The sequence below is a fragment of the Pteronotus mesoamericanus genome, unplaced genomic scaffold (genome assembly GCF_021234165.1).
Source record: "Pteronotus mesoamericanus isolate MK-2021 breed Mesoamerican mustached bat unplaced genomic scaffold, CSHL_Meso_final contig_90, whole genome shotgun sequence".
Lineage (NCBI taxonomy): Eukaryota > Metazoa > Chordata > Mammalia > Chiroptera > Mormoopidae > Pteronotus > Pteronotus mesoamericanus.
Genome location: NW_026555277.1, coordinates 31,461,370 through 31,480,736, shown reverse-complemented (window position 1 = coordinate 31,480,736; position 19,367 = coordinate 31,461,370). Strand labels below are relative to the sequence as shown.

The 19,367-nt window shown below is 44.0% G+C and overlaps 1 protein-coding gene across 1 annotated transcript in view; it reads left to right on the top strand.

Annotated features, from left to right (window-relative positions):
• KIAA1549L (KIAA1549 like) overlaps nucleotides 1-19,367 on the top strand; it is a 228,125-nt gene that overhangs the window by 164,331 nt on the left and 44,427 nt on the right. Inside the window, exons 11-14 of the mRNA XM_054585936.1 lie at nucleotides 1,493-1,656; nucleotides 7,314-7,504; nucleotides 13,745-13,872; nucleotides 18,946-19,124. Coding sequence (XP_054441911.1) covers nucleotides 1,493-1,656; nucleotides 7,314-7,504; nucleotides 13,745-13,872; nucleotides 18,946-19,124 — 662 coding nt within the window. The remainder of the gene's footprint in view (nucleotides 1-1,492; nucleotides 1,657-7,313; nucleotides 7,505-13,744; nucleotides 13,873-18,945; nucleotides 19,125-19,367) is intronic.

Genomic DNA, 19,367 nt, shown 5'->3' with positions numbered 1-19,367 from the left:
TATAAATAGCATCTTCAGAACTCAGATGGTATTTAAAGGTATTTAAAGTCTATGAGATCATCTCGGGAGCAGGAGAGAAGAGAACCTGGGTGGTACTAATGGGCAGTGCCACCGAACCCCAGCAGCCCGTTGCAGCCACCTCGTCCACCAGGATAGACCTGCCATCCATGCAGATCATCCGTGTTTGCGAGTCAGGGCGCGTCCCTCTGGCGTGGACCAGTCCTTGCCTGGCCTTTGTTCTCTTTCTCTAGATTTTTTTGCAGATCTCACTTCTTTCCATTAATAATGCCTTTCTACAGAGAGTTGCTTTGGTTACCAATTTTCTTTATTTTCATTCTAAGAATCTGTTAGTTCTTTTGATTGAAATGACGTGTTTTCCAAGCTTCCCCACCAATGATCATAGGGGACTCTCATCCATCTCATGTCGGGGGCATCTTTCGTTTTCTTACATTTTTTCTAACCCAACTTATTAAAAAGTTGAAAGAATTATACAGTGAACATCCATGTTCCCACCACCTAGATTCCACAATGAACATTGTATTGTATTTTTTATCACACAGCTGTTCATCTATGTATCCCTCCATTTATCCATTCATCTGTCTTATTTTTTTAAATTCATTTCAAGGTTGCAAACATCCATCCACTTCAACCCTAAACACTTCAGCGTGCATATCATTGTCTCAAGTTCAATATTTGTTTTTGACATTTTCAGGTAAAATTTACATCCAGTGAGATGCACAGATCTTATGTATCTCATTTGATGAGCTCTGACAAATGTAGACACCTGTGTCATGGCAGCCCCAGTTGTGACATAGAGCATGACCATGCCCCTATCGCCCTTTGCAGAATAACTAATTCCAGCCTCACCCTCTGGGCGCACCTGCTGTTCTAAATGCTCATTCTTCCTCCTGACATCGGCTTCAGTTCTGTTTTCTTTACTATGGCCCTGAGAACAGCCTGATCCTTTTGATTAGGCCGAGGTACCTCCAAGCTCCCCCTGCCAGCTATCGGGAGAGGTGGGAAGGGGGTCTCCACTGGTTACATTACAATCACTGTTCACTCAGAGGGTGACATCATGACAATATATTGAGTCATCTCTCTGTGGCCTTTGCCTCCTGATTCCAGCACCTCTCTAATCCTCAGATTTCTTCTCTCTTCTCTTTTGACCCATGGACATCACCAATGAGGGAAACTGACAGGTAGCCATCTTCCTCCTCTTAGTGAGAGCGAAGCCTAACATTTTATTGAGCACCTACCAAAGCACCACATATGTCTGGTCTCATTGATGCCTCGCAAAGTGATAGCCTCATTTTACAGATGAGGAAACTGAGACTCAGAGACCATGAGTCAAACTTGCCCAGTGCAAGAGCCTTTCTGATCCCAGACCCTCTTAACCATCAGATGACTTGGGACTGGGGGGGATTTATCTCTGGCGGCCTTTCCCCTCCCCCGTGCTGCTTGTCACGGGCTTCCCGCTGGCTCTTTCCCACAGCCGTGGTGAAGAACCCACCCAACAACCTGTGGATCATCGCCGCCGTGCTGGCGCCCATTGCCGTGGTCACCGTCATCATCATCATCATCACTGCCGTGCTCTGCCGCAAGAACAAGAATGACTTCAAGCCAGACACCGTCATGAACCTGCCTCAGAGAGCGAAGGTACGCAGCGGATGCAGGCGGAGAGGGGCGGGGGCCCTGGCCTGCAAGGGGCTCTGCCTGCCTTTTCCCTCTGGGCTTTGGAGACATTGCAAGTACCTTTGGGAACATCCTAACAAGCCCTCATTTTCTTGAAAGAGACCCTTTATTTATTAGTGTATGTGTTTGAATGTTTAAAAAATTATGGTAAAATACACATAACAAAATTTATCATTTTAACCATTTTTAAGTGCGCAATTCAGTGTTGATAAGTATAGTCACTTTGTTGCACACCCTTTACTTTTATAATCAGGACATGATAGCTAATGCTTATCTCACGCTCACTCTTTGCTGTAAGTGCTTCTAAGTGCTTCACAAAGAGCAACTCAATCCTCACAGCAACCCTCTGAGGAAGGGCCCTTCTTTTACAGATGAGGAAACTGAAGCACGGAAAATCTAGATAGACCTAAAAGGGGCCTGAATCTAATCTGACACCCTCTGTTTTCTAAGAAGTGACTCCTTCAAGATTGCAGTTGTTAGTAGCAGAACTGAGAGTAGAATTAGGGCTCTTGGCTCCTAACACAGGGCCCTTTGGGACACCTTCGACCATCAGAACTTTGTCAGAATTTTCCTTCTTCCATTGGCAGGAGAGTGGCTTATCCTCAAAGACTGCCATGATGGGCAAGCTGCAGAGCCCTGGCCAGTCAACTGTCACACTCCAATGGCTCCAGTGACTCCAGCGAAGCCTGGCCAGGAGCCCCATCCACTGGTCTGCCCCGGTCGCCTCTGGTGACTGCGGGGGGAATGGACTGAGAAAATTCTGAAGGCTCATTTTCCAGTCACATAGCTCCCTCCATGATATTCTATAAAAACAATATAATAACCTGTAATACCTGATGTTTAAATAATGCCTTAAAATTTGTTGGGCTCTTCTAGGTCATGGTCAGGGAAGCTTGTATTTTTTTATTGCTAAGAAACTCAAAGGAAAGAGTGACCATGGGACTTGTCCAAAATCACATAATTCTCAGCAGAGGGTAACTCAGGCCCATATCTGAGGCTTTGGGCTCTTTCTACTTCCTACACCTCTCTGAACCCTGAGCTTTAGCAGGTAGAATCCTCTTCCAGCTCCGAACCTCTGAGCTTTGTCCATCTGTGCAGGACTGGAGCGGTGAGGAATTTCATGTCCACCGAGAGGCATGTCGTGGAGATCATTCTTGCTGGGAGTCATGCGTGCCCCATTCTTTCTGGGCAATCACCCTTCACTTCAGCAAAAGGAATCAAATGAATTTTTTTATTATTATTTTTTAATTTATAAATCATGTTAATTCTATTACAGTTGTCTCACAAATGAATTTTATTGTTTATTAAATCAATTCTCCTATTGAGAAGATGCAGACTGATGAGACACTCTGTGTACTGAACAGCCAAACCCCAAAGAATGTTGTTTTCTATTTCTGTTGACACAAGGCCACCTGCTTCCCAGACGCATCGTGATGTTGGTAATTACCCAAGCACTGAAAAATGAGACCGTTCCAAGTAGGGGTATTTCATTTCCATCTGAGCTTATTTACAACCTGAGCCTTTTGGACATAGCAGTAATCACCAGAATCTAATTGCAGCCCAGTCCAGGAATGCAAAACATGCCACACTGAGGTCGTAAATGCCATCTTTGTGTTATAGATTAAGCCAGAATTTTATTAATTTGCCAAGATGAGTTGGCCAGCACCTGATTTCAGCATACCTTCTGTCTTGAAAGCTATCTGAAGCTGGAACAGATTAATGTTTGTGGGTTCTAATAGCCCTTTTTTATGTTCCCACCCGGTGCATTGTGCTTTGAGAGATACCTGGCTGGTGTTGGAAATCAAGAGACTTTATGTTGCACGAGATAGTTGAATTCACTTGTGTGTGGTGATGCTGGTTATATTCTCCCTCAATGAGGCTGGGCTATGCACTTTGATTGCCAAAGCCCTTTAACCACAGGCAGCCAGCAGGGTGGAACTTTTTCTTAAAAAAAGAAAAAGTGCTTTTTTTTTTCTTAAAAAATAAAAAGAATCGCATGCTTCTGCTGTTGTGGCCCGTGACACTGCAGTGTTTGCAAGAGGGGAGCCACCTGCATCACTTCTCACAACCTGTGTGCATGAGCAGAATTCATTGAATGCCAAAGGATAAGGTGGAGTGAAAAAGTCAGCCTTCGCCACCAATCCATAGACCAGGAGGACAGTCTCTTGGCCTCCTGGGACATCGCTGTGTCTTAGGAACACAGGCTGAAGGGCCAGGTGACCTCCTGGGGATCCTGGATGAGACTCAGTAAAAGCCTTAACAAGCTAAGAGGAGGTGAGCGTGGCTGTCCTGGGAGCCCAGGCCAGGGCGTGCACGCCCGTACCCTTCTTCTGAGACAAGGTACCACGGACAGACCCTGTCACCATTGTTGTCAGCTGGGCTTCTGCAGGTAGGATGTGGAGAAGATGGTAAATGCAGGAGAGCCAGGCAGTTACCTCCTGTCTTCCTAGTTCACTTCTCTTCACTCCTTGTCATTGAATTCACAGCCTTTTCCCTGTTGTTCTCTTCTTATAATTGAAGAGAACATGGCCCCCAGGAATAGGTAATCTTAGGAAACACTAGTTAGGGCCATATCCAGATACATGTGGACCTCGCAGGGCCTGGAGTAGTTGGCGTGACCATCTGCTCAGGACAGGCCAGTCACCCCCAAAGATGCCCACCGTTTCCCCTTTCTCACACACCATCTGTATGACCTGTATGTAACCTCTTTGTGCCTCAATTTCCCCATCTGTGAAAGGGGGGTGATAGGTGGTTGTGAGGATTGAGTTGCGTAAATTACTCTGAGCTGTGCCTGGTATATGATAAATGTCATATACAAGTTGGCTTTTATTATTACAATGCTTTCTTAATATATCTGGGTGACATGTCTACTTTTGAAATTGTTAGAGATAATTTGCTTTTGATAGTTTTACAAAACTCATTGAAGTAATATAAATACTTCATGATGATGTATTAATGGGGTTGGGGTCACTAGTTGTGTCTAATGGGCAATTAATTAATCTCAGGTAATTTTCAAGTTGGAGGTTGAAATACCACTAATTACCCTGTCAGTCAGAAGAGTAAGGGACTAGTCTTGAGTCCTTCACCACTTAGCTGCGTGATCTTGGGCAAGTCACTGAACCCCTTTAAGCTTTTGTTTCCTCACCTGTAAAATGAAGTCTGTGAGGTTTTCCTTGCTTACCTCATGGGGTTGCTGTGAGGACAAAATGAGGTGTCTAAGTACTGAACACATGCAGAGACTTATTTCTGCTTACCAGTCACCACCCCAGTCCCCTGCAGTATCCAGCAGGGAACTTCCGCCCCACGCGAAGGGTGAGGAACCAAAAGCAGAGAGACTTAGGGGTGGGGGGGGGCTCCTATGCCAGGGGGTAGGTGGAAAGTCTTAGCTGCCACTGGAGTCTCCCAGTCCCTCTCTGCCATGCCAGGAGTCTCAGCACAGAAGCATGATGCCCAACCTAGGCAGCGGGCAGCTGAAGGAAAGGAGAGGCCGTGGGAAGAGTCATCAGCAGGGGTTAGATATCCTGGCTCTGGCGCCACGGATCAGCTGTGTGAGCCTGGGAATTTGCTGAACCGCACTAAACCTCAGTTTCTTCATCTTGACCTCTCTGAACTTCCGATTCTTCATCTTCATCTTCATAATAGTATGTAACTCCTTGAACGATAGTGAGGATGAAATGACAAGTTTATGTAACGTGTTTGATATTACTTCACCAGTAATATCAGGTGAAGATGCAACTGTGAGGCCCATGACGGTAGGGGACCAGTAGTTACTCATCTTTGTGTGTCCAGCACCAAGCACAGCCCCTGGCCCAAGCCATTGCTCAATAACTAAAGCTGGAACAAAATCAAACAAGGATAATGGGGAGCCTTGGGGTATTGCATAAAAGGAGTCAACAGGAGATGAGACTCGGAAGGTGGGTTCAGCTAGAATGTGAAGGGCCTTGAATGCCTTGCTATAGCAATTAGGAGCCATAAAGCATTTTTAATGACCTGATATGGTTTAAGGGAAATATTGGGTTGGCCAAAAAGTTCATTTTTTTTTTTCTGTAAGCTGGCTCTAGTAGTGCTTAGTTGTCTTTAACTTCATTCAAAACAATTTTATTAGGTTGTAATGTGACAGCTGTCATATCAGCATGCATTTACATAAAATCAAAATTGGTCAATTTTTGCATAGCCACTTTTATATTGAAGATGGAAGAAAATAAGCAACATTTTCTGTATTTAATGCTTTATTATTTTCAAGAAAGGTAAAAATGCAACTAAAATGCAAAAATAAAAAAAAAAGATTTGTGCAAGATTTTACCAGTTGGGCCACAATCCTAGACCATTAAATCTAGCTGGAGCCTTCCTGGTGAATTTCTCAACTCAACTAGCTGCTGAAGGAAGAAGCGATTATATCAAGTCCTGACAGAACTCAGGTGATGGAGGTTGGTTTCATCCCCACATTTTCTTGAAGAGAGAGCCACTGATGCCCGTTTCCCCTAGACTAAGATTTAGTAGCAAGGCAAACAATACTGACTAATATCTATTGAATGCTTGCTATGTGCCAGGCTTAGCTAAATGCTGGACTTGAATTTACTATTTAATCCACACAGCATCCCTTCAAAGATGGTTGAATATCATTCTCACATCCATACACATTGTATCCTATTTACATTATTATGATCTCCATTTTACCAGTGAGAAAATTGGTGTGCAGGGAATTTCAGTAACTTATCCAAAGTCAACAGCTAATATGTGGCAGAGCCAGGATTTGAACCTGGGCAGTCTGTTTTCTGAGCTGTTGCTGCTAACCACCCCATTATCCTGCTTCAGATCTGCATTGTGCAGCCTTGGGGTATAAAGCAGAATAGAGACACTCCCAGGAATTGTTAAACATGCCTCTTGGTTTTTTATTACTACACTAATGGATGTCTGTTGGGTTTTGCTCACAGCTGCCCTCTTCACTTGGGATTTCAGACATTGCGCAGTAAAAAGCCTTGGTAATTTCTCAGTAATGAATTATAGGAGAGCCAACTTGCTTAGGGAGAGGTCTGGATTAAATAGTGATTCCATAAACTCTATGTGGTGGCATGTTTCTTTCCCTGTTTTCAGAGCTGTGATTCCCCTTTAATGCTCAGGGCGGTGGAGGTGAAGCAGATAGGATTACCTTCATTTCTCAGATGAGAAAATTGAGGTTCAGTGTTCAAGTGACGTGGCAAAGTCACACACTCGTTATTGCACAGGAGTTAAGGGATGACAGAACATTCCTAGGTAAGAGGGGATACAGGACCTGTGTAACGTATCAATTAACGGTTCTAATTAGCCATATCCAGAGACTTAAAATTAGTGGTCAAAAATCCCTGAGTGAAGTTTGTTCTCACACACATTTTTTTGCATCATATTTTCACTACTTCTTTTTTCTGAGTAAGTCTTACCGACAGAGATTCTGAAACTAGGTGGAATGAACAGAGTATCTGATTTTGCAGAGACAAAGTATGATGGAGATGAGAAAACTCTTGTTTATCAGAAAGCTAAGCATGGTCCCGGCACATGCACCTTCCCGTCTGTCTTCTCTTAAAGCCATTGTTAGAGTCACACTTTGCCAGAAAAACGACTACAAATCTGTTTCCTCTTTGCAGCCCGTGCAAGGCTTTGATTATGCCAAACAGCACCTGGGCCAGCAAGGGGCGGACGAGGAGGTCATCCCCGTGACCCAGGAGACGGTGGTCCTCCCACTGCCTGTCAGAGATGCTCCTGCCTCGCAGGAAAGGGACGTCGCCCAGGACGGAAGCACCATCAAGACGGCCGAGTCCACCGAAACCAGAAAGAGGTAGGCATGGGGCTCACTTCTGCCTCCCCATGTCAGCAGGAGAAACAATCGATGGTGAGGGGAGCCAAAGTCCTCATGTTAATTCCACTGTTCTCTTTAAAAATTCCCCTCCCTGCTCATTTTGAATATGTGAAAAAGAGACAAGGAGGCGAGGAGAATCACAATACTGCTTCTTGCTTCTCATGAGTCATCCTTCGTAAGGTGTTGTGATCAGTCACAAGAGCGGAGGTCTAGCTCTTATATTTATGATAATGAATTTGGCACTGATGTTGCACTTACATATTTTAACTTATCTTAAAAGTGGTTCTTTTGATTTAGCCTGTGTAGTTGTATTTTATTGGCAGTTTCTCAGTCTTTTATGATTTTAGTTCAAAACCATTTATTGAGTTTTTACTATGAACACAGTACGTTGATGTGTGTTGGGAGAACTACAAAGAGGTTTAAGGTTGATTCCTGACCCCAAGGATCTCATGCTGGAGAGACAGCGAGACAAATACCTGGAATACCAAGCATGATGTGCGGGTGCCCACAGTGGAGTCTGAACAAAGTACTGTGGGAAAGAGAGGCAAAAGAACTTAACTCTGGGTGGGGAAGGGGGGGCGGTTACCATGGATGAGCCTTATTTTAGCTCGACCTTGAAGGGTGGGCGGGATGTCAATAGGTGGGAAGGGCATCCAGTCTGAAAGATCCAGGAGAGAAGACACAGCCACGTTCACTTAATGGTGAGTGTCCCTGGAGTTTAGAGTTCACAGGGACTGGGAGACACTGAAGGATAAAACCAGAAGGTAGATTAAAACTGTGGAGGATTTAAACTTCCAGACTAAGGAGTTTGACCTTTCTGCTCTGGCCAATGGGAAGCCACTGCAAGTTCTTCAAGAAGACAGTAATGTCTAGCCTGTACTTTCGAAAGGTGACTTAGGTGGTAATGTGGAAGATGAGGCTAAAGGCCAGGAGACTCATTATATCATTATAAGGACTTTGCAATGGCCTCATAAAGAGGTAATGACCCCTATGGGAACCCCTGTTGACTGGCTAAACTGATTCCCATTGCCATCCCCCTTCTCCTTTGCCTCGAGACCGCAATGGCTGGAAAAGCTACATCCTTCCGCCGCCTCCTTCTCTCTTTCCTTCCCTTCACCTAACAGATATTTATTGACCATTTGCTGTTTGTCAGGCACTGGGGATATTGTAGTGAACAAAATAAATTTTCTGCTCTCATGGGGCTTACAATCTGGAGGGGAGAGATAGACAATAAAACAAACGGAAACATATATAGTAGGTCGAGTGGTGATGAGTGTGAAGGACACCGGAGCATGGTAAGGGGACAGAGAGATGGAGTGGGGAAGGTGATGGTATTTTTAGCAGGACGTCGGGGAGGGCCTCTCTGATATAGTGACATTTGAGAAAGACTTGACTGAAATGATGTATAAGCCTCAAGGCTATCTAGAGGAAGAGCAGTCTAAGCAGCTGGAACAGTATATGCAAATCCCAGAGCGGGGTACTTTTGATTTGCATAAAGAAGAACAGGAAGGCCAAAGTTGCTGATGTGAACCTCCGAGGAAGTGGTAGCAGATGGGTCAGAGAAGTTGCCTGAAGTTTGATCCTGTCAGGTCTCATAGACCAAAGCCAGGACTTGGAATTTTGTTGTGAATAAAGATCAGAAGTCATTGGAGGGTCTGGGGAAGAACAATGATATAATGTGACTTGCTATTTTAAAGGCTCACTCTGGCTGCTGTGTGGAAAATAGACTATAGAGAAAGAGCGTAGAAGCAGGCAAACCTATTAGGAGGCTTTTGCAGCAGTCTAGTTGGGGAATGGTAGTGTGAGACGTGATTGGATTCTAGAGATGGTTTGAAGGAAGAACTGACGAGATTTGCTGATGGCTTATTTCAAAGTATTGTAGAGGAGTGTATTTGCCATTTGCTGTGTTGGAGAAGACTGTAGGAGAAGAGTTTGTAGAGGATGATTGAGAGTTTAGATGTTAAGGTTGAGATGCCCATTGGGCATGCAAGTGGAGATGTCAAGAACTTCATTAACCACGCAAGTCTAGAATTCAGAGGAGAGGTCCAAGGTAGCAGTGGTCAGTGTTTGGATAAGTAAAGCCAAGAGACTGGACGGGATCACCTACCAAAGTGAGGACAGGGAAAAGGTCTAAAAAGTGACCCCTGGGGCCTTTGATGATTACGGGCCCAGTGATGAAAAGGAATCAGCAAAGGAAACCAAAAAGTGTCAGGAAGAAAGGCATGAGAAGAACAAAGCAAGAGTGGAATCTAAGAATGGAGGAGTTTGAGGAGAAAGGACAGATTGTCTGTATCAAATACTCAAGTGTTTGTATTGGAGTCAAGGGCAGGGCTACGTGTGTTTTCCCCAAGAGTCCTTGGTACCTCAGAAAGAGGCATAGAGAAACAGAGGACTGAATTTCAGAAGGTTGTGTTGGAAAGAAGGTTGAGGATTACCTATTATTGCTCCATAACAAACCACTCCAGAGCTTAGCCACTTAACGCAACAACCATTTATTTTGCTCATGATTTTTTTTTTGTGGGAGAGCAGTTCAGGCTGCGCTCAGTTGGGTGGTGGTTCTGGTCTGAGGTAGGCTTGGGCGAGCTCAGCTCGGGTTGCCTATGCATCTATAGGCAGGTGATAGTCAGGTGAGCTGCCTTGTCTGGGGTGGCACATGGTCTCTCGTCCTCCAGCAGGCTAGCCCTGGCTTTCTCACAAGGTGGTTACAGGATTCTAAGGACATCAAGAAAAGCCCAAAGGGCAAGCGCTTCTCAAGTCTCTGCTGTTGCATATTTGCTACTGTCCTATTGGCCAAAGCAAGACACACGGTCAAGTACAAAGTTAGTGTAGGAGGGGACTACTCAAAGCTTGGTTACAGGGTAGTGGAGACAAATTGGGACCATTGCTGCAACCGCCTATTCAACAAGGGAGATCCTAACAAGGCAGAATCCAAACATATGGAGAAACATACATCTCTTCCTGCAGTAGATGATTTATCTGAATTGACTGCCAGATAGTATTACCTACAATTATTATTCTCATTATGATTTTGCCAGGTACAATAAAAGCATGTTAATAGCTTATTTGTCACCTATTTAGAGGACAATGAAAAGAAATAAAATTACTAAAATTAGGATATTAGTACTGCCAGGAAGAATAAAAATTCTTTTATACCCATTCTAGTTGAATGGTTTTAAGTTGTATAAAGGTTTCTTTTAAAAAAAATTTTTTTTAGCCCAAGCATTTCTTTTTTTTTTTTTATTTTAAGAGTTTATTTCAAGCATTTCTCCTTGAATTAGCAAGAAGTCTACTCTTGCTAACAAAATTTAATTACCTCCAGATTTTTATTAATAAATATTAGTTGATGAAACAAATACAGATAAATAAAACGTCTACACTGCTGAGTGATATCTAAATTTTCTTCATGGTTTTACCATAAAGATGTAGTTTTGTTAAGGTCTGGCTGTATCATTGCCAAAGGAAAAATTTCACCTGTGTCCAAGTGCGGCTGATCACAGGAGTCTGATCAGGTGGGAAAATTTTAAGATGCCAAACCTGAGAGCAAACCCCTCATGCATCTGCGTTTCAGACTTTCCCCTCTTGCCACATCAGCTTCCTCATTCCCACGAGATCAGGACTGCATGACCTTTCAGAATGGGCCTGTTAAATGATCCAGAAAGTTCTGCAAGTGATAATAGGGGAAACCAGTGATTTGGTGGTCATTAAGATATCTCAGTATTCAAAAGTTGTTTTAAAAATGAAGAAAAATGAGTGTTCAGCCACCTGCAGATGACCGGACATATACTGTGGGTCCTTTTCCTTACGTAGGATCTGAGGAAGCTACTTTGTTGATCCACGATTGGGATTAAGGAGCCAGGGTGGAGAATCAGCTATTTGCAATGGTCGCTTCAGTACAATAATTGGCCATCATTGTTCAACAATTGATTAATCCTCACTGTGAGATTGTTCTTCCAGTTTTCATGTACACCCATATCCTCAGAGTGGAGACTGTTGAGTTCAGTGTACCAAAACTGCAGCCTCACAAGTGACGTGGTCTTGCTTTCAAAAACGTTTTTGTTATCGTCGTGTGAGTGGACACGTGTACCCATACAAACCTCTCTTTTTTGACCAGAAATTCTGAGTTGATGGTTCCATGTGAACCTGTCTATAAGCCAATGCAAAGAGTAAAGCAGGGTAGGGGTTTTTTTTTTCTCTCCAAAAATCTGCTCACTCACACCATTCCTTGAAGTAAGAGGAATAGCCGGAAGATTGTTTCAGGATCAAATGAGAGAAAAGGGGTGCAAATGCTGTGAAAACTATTGAGTAACCGGTGAATGTAAAATAGATTACAAGAAGCCTTTCCCTTCCCTTTCCTTCGGACCTCACCAAAGGCCCCTTCATCCCAGTAAAGCCTGTTGGAAGAGCATGTGCCATGAACTGTGAGCTTCTGAAAACAATCAAAGGACATGTGTCCCTCTGAGTATGTGTACTTGTACACCCCATATTCCTCAAATAGCTGATGAATAAATAAAATATATATGTTCCCAAATTATAATCTTTATATTCCTAGTTTTATAGGAGATTAGAGGTTTTTATGGTGAAAGAGATCTATAGCGAAATAAACTGGGAAATGCTGAATTAAACAAAACAAGATGAGTCTCTTTATGACGGGACTGATCTGAACCCTTGCTATGCTAATGTGCATTAGGACTATCCAAAGAAGGAACCTAGCAAACAGCATTTCCCCAACTTAATGCTTGTCTGCGGAACTTAAATAAGGAACACCTCACTTGGCCCCAGTGTTCCGCTCTTGCGGACTCTGCCTTATCCCATGGCTATAAGTGGGCACTTCCATTGTTCATGATTTTTAGGGTACTAAAGTGCGTGGAAGTGTACAGAACTGAGAATTCTAAATTTCCAGAGGATGATGAGAGAGGAGGGAGGAGGAGGAAGAGGAACATCCACTAGGTCAAGTGCTGCATTTCATTCTAGTAAATTTCCATTGTAAGGGCTGAAGCCATTAGATTCTGAATCTGGACAATTGACAATAGCCAGAAAAGGGCTTGGATGAGATCTCTGGATATCTGCCCCCCGACTGTCTCCCACAGAGGGGAAGGCAGTCGGTCGTTATGCTCAGCCTGCCCACAGGCTGGCGTGGTCACAGGCCCAAGGGAGCATGAACTCAGCTGGGGCTCTCAGGCGCCCATTTTCCCGCCGGGTTCCAGAAGGCCAGAGTCCAACTGTTGAGGGAGGGCAAGAAGACCCTGTGGCCTATCCTGACCAAAGACCTGCTTCAGCTGGGGCACTGTAAGAGAGATAGTAAAGGGAAGGTGCTCTGGCATGTGGGGAAAGCCTCTACCGGCAGCGGCGGCTCTGGCTTCCAGGGCTGATGTGCCACCTCCCAACTCTGCCCTGGACAGGATACTTCACCTCCTTGAACTTCACATTTCTCACCAGCTAAATAAGGGTGATAATCACCAAGTCCATGGATTGTCATAATGATTCGTTAACAGTTTCAAAAGCATTCAGCTTTGTCCTTGGCCCCTAGTATTGGAAGTCCTCCTGATACGGAGCTCTTGGCGAGCATGTGTGGTGTCTTAGTACCTCTCCACACCTGTACAATGCCCAGTACAGAGGTGGCGCACAGAAAGTATGTCCTGAAAGAATGAATGCATGAATGAATCACTCAAATTGAGAGTTTCAAATGAAAGTGGTTAGCAGCTACCAGAGTTAAAAACGTGTGTGTGTGTGTATGTGTGTGTGTGTTTGTGAGAGAGGAAGAACTTAACGGTGGAGGGACTTTCATCTTTAGTCGTCAAGGTACATTCTGTAAAGAGAATAGCCTAAGAGAACCATGATTCGTACTTGTCCCTAAAGATGCTGTGTGAATCAAATACTCAGCAACACTCTCCAAAGTGCTGTGTTTTAATAAGAGGCCATGCTTAAAATGCCATTGCCACCATTTCCATAGTCACTGGGGGTGAATGAAAGAGATGGGAACTGAGGGCTGTACTCACTGAACTTCTCTGCAGAGCCAAGCACCTGGCGGTGCACTGCAAAACAACTAACTACTTAACCCGTGCTTTAGTGTGGGGGATTTTTTATTTCTGAATCATTTCTTCTCTGTGGATAAAACCGGAATGAAAGGCTACAGACATAAACTGTGCAAATAAAATAACCTTGAGAGGAGGCTGCTCTAGTCGGAACTTACCATCTCCCTGTTGCTATGGTTACCTCCAGCAGGTCGCCCAGTGAGAATGGCTCTATCATCAGCAACGAATCAGGGAAACCCAGCTCGGGGAGGCGCTCGCCCCAGAATGTAATGGCACAGCAGAAAGTGACAAAGGAGGAGGCACGGAAGAGAAATGGTGAGAAGCCTTCCCTGCCAAGCACCACCCCTGAGCCCGTCCCACACACCCATGCACACAGGCCGGCACAAGGTCACACCCACCAGTGTGCTTTCACCCTCAGCTCTTTCTGTTGTGTCCTACCAAGGCCATAAGTCAGCTTCCTACCCACCTGGTAGGTACCACTTTACCCCCTTCTCTGAATTATTCTGCCTCCTGTTCTTATGGAATTGGGCAGGGCCTTAAAAAAACTATGCAGAATGAACTGATGTTTGCTTAGAGATTTTTCTAATTCTGGGGTGAATCGACATTTCTAACACCAGATCCTCTGGGGTGCAAGTCTCTGAAATGCTGCTTGTCTTGGAGATTCCCCTCCTTTTCTTGCCCTGACTTCCCTGATATGTGTCAGCGGTTCAGTCTAGGCCAGTGAGTCCAGACTGCAAGTCCACCTCTTCCAGGAAAAACAGCACTGTAATAAATCTGTCATCATAAACATCAGCTTACGCTTCTGCCTTTATTCTCCAGGGAAACTTAACTGTTGAGTTTCTCAAACAGCTCTTCTCCGTCTTTATCCAGGTTTGGTGTCAGGGTTTGTTGATCGCCCTCGGGGCTGCCTGCCTGTGCTGTGGCACCATCTGCGGCTCACACCTGGCCGGCACCTGCACAGCCCCCCTGCCCTCCCAGTCCCCCCTGTGTTCTGATCCTCCTCTCCACTCAGTCCTCCCGTGGACCCTGCCCTTGTCCTTTTTTATCAGGGGGCTCCACCTTATCGTAATGCTAGGCTAGAGTTCACCAGAAAAAAATCAGTAGTGTACTTTATGAACCAAAGGAAGGAAAGAAGGCAGGAAGGAAGAAAGGGAATAACACTGAATGGAATGGTACAGGAAAGAAAAAAGCATCATATTGTCAGCTTGCGAAAGGTGTTTGTGACTGTGGCCTCTGAGAATAGACTATCCTCTTGGTATGGAATATTCAGAGAATGTTGTTTTATGTCTCCACATCCATTTTAGAGGTTAGCGTGACTAAGGTTAATTAATGAATGTTCATGTACCGGGCTGTTATTCTAAAACTGTTCTTGTTTCCCACTAGTTTTGTTATATTGTAGCTTCTGATTTTCCACTTTTGTGAAAATAAGAGCTTTATTTTTTTAAAGATTTTATTTATTTGTTTTAGAGAGGGAAAAGGAGGGAGAAAGAGAGGGAGGAAACATCAATCTGTGGTTGCCTCTCGCATACCCCCTAACAGGGATCTGGCCTGCAACCCAGGCATGATCCCTGACTGGGAATCGAACCAGCGACCCTTTGGTTTGCAGGCTGGCACTCAGTCCACTGAGCCACACTAGCCAGGGCAAAAGTGAGAACTTTAAAAGGGGAAAACACTATCCTGCTAACAGCATGGCTGGGGTGGGTCCTTGTAGCTCAGTGGCCTTACTAGTTACCATGGGTGCAAGGCTAGTTTAGAGTCTATTCCTGGATGATGTTTAAATACAACTGGGAAAGAGAGATGTGAGAGCTAGGACTTTGGAAGCAAAAGAACTTGGGAAGTTTTCAACCAAATACAGACACTTCAACTTCTGAATTAAAACCAGTATCACCTTGGAAAGGAGTTAAAAATGAGTTCCAGATGAAAACGTCATGTATGTATTTAGATCTTCAGTCATTTAAGAGCAAAAACTTCCATAAACCCTTCCTTTAAGTCACTAAGAGATTTCACTGCTGAGGCTCAGAAGCTAATCAGACCTTGCCACCTCCCAGGAGTCACGGGACACAAAGGCCCAGAGAAGGACAAGAATCAGAGAGTTCAGAGGATGAATTACTACCTTCTTAGCAGGGGCCCTTGGGGATGTGTCAGAGATTTAGCTCAAAACCACAGCTTTAGTTTTCATTCTTTCTTTCCCTTCCCAATGAGTCGAAGACTTTCTTATTATCTAATAAACAACACCAGAAGGCAGGGATGCTAGTTATACTTCGTCTCTGAGCTTAATGGAAATTCCAGAAAGAAAGAGCATGCTTCTTTTAAGAGCTTTCTCTGCCTGAAATGGGTGGTCTCTGCCCAGTCATGCCAATTTAAACATGAAGAAATGAACTCTCCCTTCCTAGCCTAATTTGCAGAACTTCAAACCAACAATGGAACTAAGACACAACCGGGTCGGGGACGCTGACATTTACTAGGATGATGGTATCTAGGACACTTCCCAGTTTAACAGTGACCCTTTTGTTTAGCCTTCTCTCCTGCTTTTTCTTCAGGGACTAATTATGCATTAAATATTCCCATGAACCTGCTGTATTCACATAACATTTTAGTATTAATATTTAATGTAATGTCCTTTAATATACTTTTCCATATAGTCTTTTTGAGGGGCTAGAATAATTGTTTGTCTCAACCAATTCCTTAACCAAGAGGAATTACTGTGAAAATCTGAATATGATTATTTTTACAATGAGAATGAAAAACAACTATAGTTTGTACAGTTTCCAGGGTGTTCTTTTCTGTCTCCTTAGAGTTATGCTCCTCCCGTTACCCTGTCTAGGGGCCAGGGAGTGAGGGTATCACAGCCCAGAAACAATAAAAATGTTAAGTACCGTCTCTTCACCTGAAGGATTTAGTTGATAGCATGTTCCACATGCTTACCTGTTCCGCAGGTACTAATATCTCCTTTCCAAGTCAGGAAATTTTAGCCATTCCTTTAGTCATCGTGTATTCAGCAAATCTTTACTGAAAGCCAACTACCTATGAGACATTATTAAAGGCAATAGGCATTGCCATCAGTAAGATGGGCAAGACTGGAGCTTATATTCTGGTGGCAGGGGTGGGGCAGGTTCAATCAGTATACAGATCAATAGTACCAAATGCTATGAAGAAAATACAACAGGGTAATGAGGCAGGTTATTTTAGTTTGGTGGATAAGGAAAGTCTTTTTCAAGGTGCAACTTGAAAAATAAGAAGGAACTAGGCAGGTAAAGACCTGGAGAAAGAGCTTTCCGAGCAGAGAGAATGGCTAATCAAAATCCCAGAGGTGGGAACAAGCATGATGTGCTCAAGAGGGCTGTTGTAGCTGGAGCAGAGGGGTCAAGGGGAAAAGCAGGACATGAACTCAGCAAGGTGGACAGGACCAGATCGTATAGAACCTTGGTGGCCACACTAAAGACTCTGGGTTTTATTCTGAGAGACCTGAAACTTTCAGAGGGTTCAGATCAAAGGAGTACTGTGATCTGGTTGCCTTTTGGAAAGATAATCCACCCTGGCTGCTGGTGGAGTGTGTATTTTAGGGGTAGAAGGACAAGAGTGGAAGCTTGGAGGAGGGGGATGATTTAGGAGATGGATTAGTTACTTGTTGCTATGTAACAAATTAACCCAACACCTAGCAACCAAAATGACAGTCTATATTTATTATGTTGCACAATGTCTCTGAGTCAGGAATTCAGGAGTGGCTTAGCTGGGTGGTTTTGGGCCAGAATTTCATGAGGTTACAGTGTGGGCTGTAGTTACCTAAAGGCTTGGCCTGGGGTGCAAGACCCACTTACACGGTGGCTCGTTCATAGCTGTTGGCAAGAGTCTCAGTTTCTTGCCACCTGGTCCCCTCCATAGGGATGGTTGAGTGTCCTCATAACATGGCAGCTGGCTTTTCTCTGAGTAAGTGACCCAAGAGAGAGCAAGGTGGGAGCTACAATGTTTTTTAATGACCTAGCTGTAGAAGTAACACACTGTCATTTCTGCAATTTCCTTTTGGTTACACAGGTCGGTCCTGTTGATTGTGTCTGTGACTAGCAGGAGGTGAGAATTACTGGGCCACCATCCTGCAGGCTGCTCTGACAGGTGGCTTTTGCTGCAGGTGTCCAGGTGGGAGATAATGGTGCCCAGCAAAACTCTCCTCTAAAAACATATGCATCCGATAACTTGTCTGAAGAGAGATTGCCTTCTGTCATTGGCTGCTATTTGCAAATAAGCCCACAGAACCAAAAAAATACTCGTTATAGCCACTGTTAGGCTCTGAGGTGTTTTAGCCACATTGTGAAATAACAATTTACTCAGCTTAATTTGATGGATCCTCTATGATTATGAAAAGTGACAGAATGACACAAACTATGTGTTTCTCAATAATTGAATTAACATTCCAATCTCTTGAGCAGACAGGAGGAAAGATAAATATACTTCTATTACATTCATATTTTAATGACACCTATTTTCCTCCTAAATTGCCTACTGGTTTAGTTGTTTGAATAGGCTTAATTTATCTCTCACCAAGCCATGCTCAATAAACTGTCATTCTTATAGTTACTTAATGGGAATATGCTTTCAGAACAACTAAATCAGCAAGGTACCATTGGCCCTGGAACTTCTTCTGTCAGCTTAGCTCTGGACGCTCAAGGCAGGCTGGTGTCTTTCAACAGTCATGGTAGAATTATCTGTCAGAGGTGAGAATTAATTTAAAAGAGCGTAGGGGAAAATTGCTCTATTTAATTAGAGGAGTTGACTGTAGCTTTAAATTAGTTTCTCTGGTAGTTATTTCTTAGCTTTCTTTTGTTTTAGACAAATGAACAAAACTAAAACCCAGATCATTGAGAAGCAGCCTTTAGACAGAAAAAAATAAAAGTGTCGGCTGCAATTATTGTGGCTGGTTGACGTGGGAAGACTCATCACCTTAACATCGTGCAAAAATGGGTAGCTTCAGTGGCAGAGTCTGAACTGAATGCTGTTATTCTCTTGATTGTCATATTTTTAAAAAGGGTTCCAGTTTTGACCAAATTGCATTTTTTCCCCATCTCTGACTCAGCCATGGAGGGAAAAAATACTACTGTATTTTTAAAGCATTTGTCACAATTTTGAAGGAATGGTTTTTACCATGTAAATTCAAACCTATAAAATTCTTCCCAACCCATTGATGACACAGGGGAGGCCTGAATATCGTACATCTTAAATTTAAAAGAAATACATGAACAGCAACAAACCCTTGGCATGAAAGCAGACATTGTATGTTCTGAGGTCATTTTGAGTAAAGTAATGACCTTAGGCTGTGAGCATTACACATAAATTCCCCCATGATCATGCGGCTCCCCTACATCCATAAAACCAATGTGTTTATTTGTGCTTTAGTGCCAGCGAGTGATGAAGAGGAAGGAGCAGTCCTTTTTGACAACTCTGGCAAGGCGGCTGCCGATCCTTTTGACACGTCTTCAGGATCCGTGCAGCTGATTGCAATAAAACCCACGGCCCTCCCTGTGGTGCATCCCCCTGCGGACCGGAGCCAGGAGGTGGCTGTGCTCAACGGTGAGGTGAGTGCTCAAGGACCTGGGGAAGGAGAGAGCAGGGCAGCCAGGAGCGCTGCCTGGGAGCATGGGGCAGGTTGCATCCAGGTATGTAGGGCTCCACCGGTCATTTTTACCTCTGTGTGCACAGGCCTTAGCGGAATGAATGAGGACACAAGTCACCCAAAAATGAGTTTGTAGGGTGATGTTTTCAGAGCATTTTTTACCTTCATTGGAAAGCCCAGAGAAGGGGAGCTTTTTAAAAACTGT